This window comes from Galeopterus variegatus, unplaced genomic scaffold (assembly GCF_000696425.1).
Source record: "Galeopterus variegatus unplaced genomic scaffold, G_variegatus-3.0.2 Scaffold1580, whole genome shotgun sequence".
NCBI classification, from domain to species: Eukaryota; Metazoa; Chordata; class Mammalia; order Dermoptera; family Cynocephalidae; genus Galeopterus; species Galeopterus variegatus.
In genome coordinates this window covers 290,550-291,971 of record NW_007727691.1, presented here as the reverse complement: position 1 = coordinate 291,971, position 1,422 = coordinate 290,550, and the positions used below count along the sequence as shown (strand labels likewise).

Genomic DNA, 1,422 nt, shown 5'->3' with positions numbered 1-1,422 from the left:
TGCTGTGGTGGAGAACTTGTGTAGGCTTTGGGGTCTGGAAGACCTGTGTTTGAAACTCATCTCAGTTCCTTTCTAGCTGTGTGGACTTGGTGCAGATTGCTTAATTTCTCCATTTCCTCATTTTTAAAATGAAGACAGTAATATCTACTCTGCAGAGTTGTAGTATCACAGATACTATTTGCAAAGCCCCTAGCTCAGTAATTGGCAGGAAGTAGGTGCTCAATATGTGGTAGCCCTTGCTAATGTTATCATATACTGTTGATTGTTACAGACTCTCACAGTAAAAGCCTTTACAGTGTAGGAGGGGAGGGAGAAGGAGCGGGGAGAGAGAGCTAACAGGAAAAGCGATGTGAACTCGCATCTCTCTTGGTTCTGCCCTGTGTGCCCCTCAGCAAGTCATCAGTATTTCCAGTGAAAGCCAGTAAGAACGTAATAAGACTTAATGTAACCAGAGGAAGCCTTAAGACATGGTGTTGTCAAAAAGATGTCTGTCTTCTCTTTCTATTTGCTGGTGAGTGTGAACCCCACTTTTATTAGCCCTACTCAGTGTCTGTGCCTTTGAATCCCCAGGTCTCCAGGATTTGGATTGTCACTGGTTGCTGAGACAACCAACGGCACCTTCCTCAGTGCTGAACTGGCCTCCAACCCTCAGGGCCAGGGAACAGCGGTGCTTCCAGAGGACCTCGGCAGGAACTGTGCCAGGCTGCTACTTGAAGAAATCTATAGGGTATGTCCTCAGCCTGCAAGTTCTGGCAGAGGAGTGACCAGGAAGCAGTTTGCTGTCTCACATTCTTATTCCTTGGCAACTTGCTTTTTCTTCCAGGGGCTTTAAGCCAAGGGGTTAACCTATTTTGACACATTCAGCAGTTTAGCATTAACTTATTTAATAGATTAGTTAAACTAGTCAGTGAGCAGAGATCCAGCCCCACTGTGTTAGGACAGTAAATTTTAACAGTGGACAGAGGAAAGAATTAGAGCTGAATCATAAAGGAGTGAGAAGATAAAAAAGAAAAAAAACAGATAAGGTAAGTGGCAACTGGCACACACCTTGACCAAAGAGGGTACTGTCTCTCAGCTCCCCTAGTTGCTGCCATGCGGGGATGGGGACTCATTGTTAGCAACTTTTCAATAGAGGCCAAAAATCTGGATTTGTATGCGACAGTTGATTCAGATATAAAATAATGTCAACAGGCTAAATGTTGCAACGTTTTTTGGAGCACAGAAGAATGTCTAGGAAAGGCCAGCCTGTGTCACAGCGTGGTGGGGTCTTTAGAAAGCGTGAGAACACGGGACAGAAGAAAGATGATACAGTGTTGAAGACAGACTTCAACTGGTTACCATTTTGTTTCTGCAGCCCTGTTGTGGGGCTCAACCCTCTGATGGGGTGCAGCTCAGACCAACGCGCGCTCTCCATTGCCACAG

At 45.6% G+C, this 1,422-nt stretch overlaps 1 protein-coding gene across 1 annotated transcript in view; it reads left to right on the top strand.

Annotated features, from left to right (window-relative positions):
• The window catches only part of RCL1 (RNA terminal phosphate cyclase-like 1), a 63,427-nt gene that overhangs the window by 44,475 nt on the left and 17,530 nt on the right, over positions 1-1,422 (top strand). Inside the window, exon 7 of the mRNA XM_008577812.1 lies at positions 571-727. Within this exon, the coding sequence (XP_008576034.1) occupies positions 571-727 (157 nt within the window). The remainder of the gene's footprint in view (positions 1-570; positions 728-1,422) is intronic.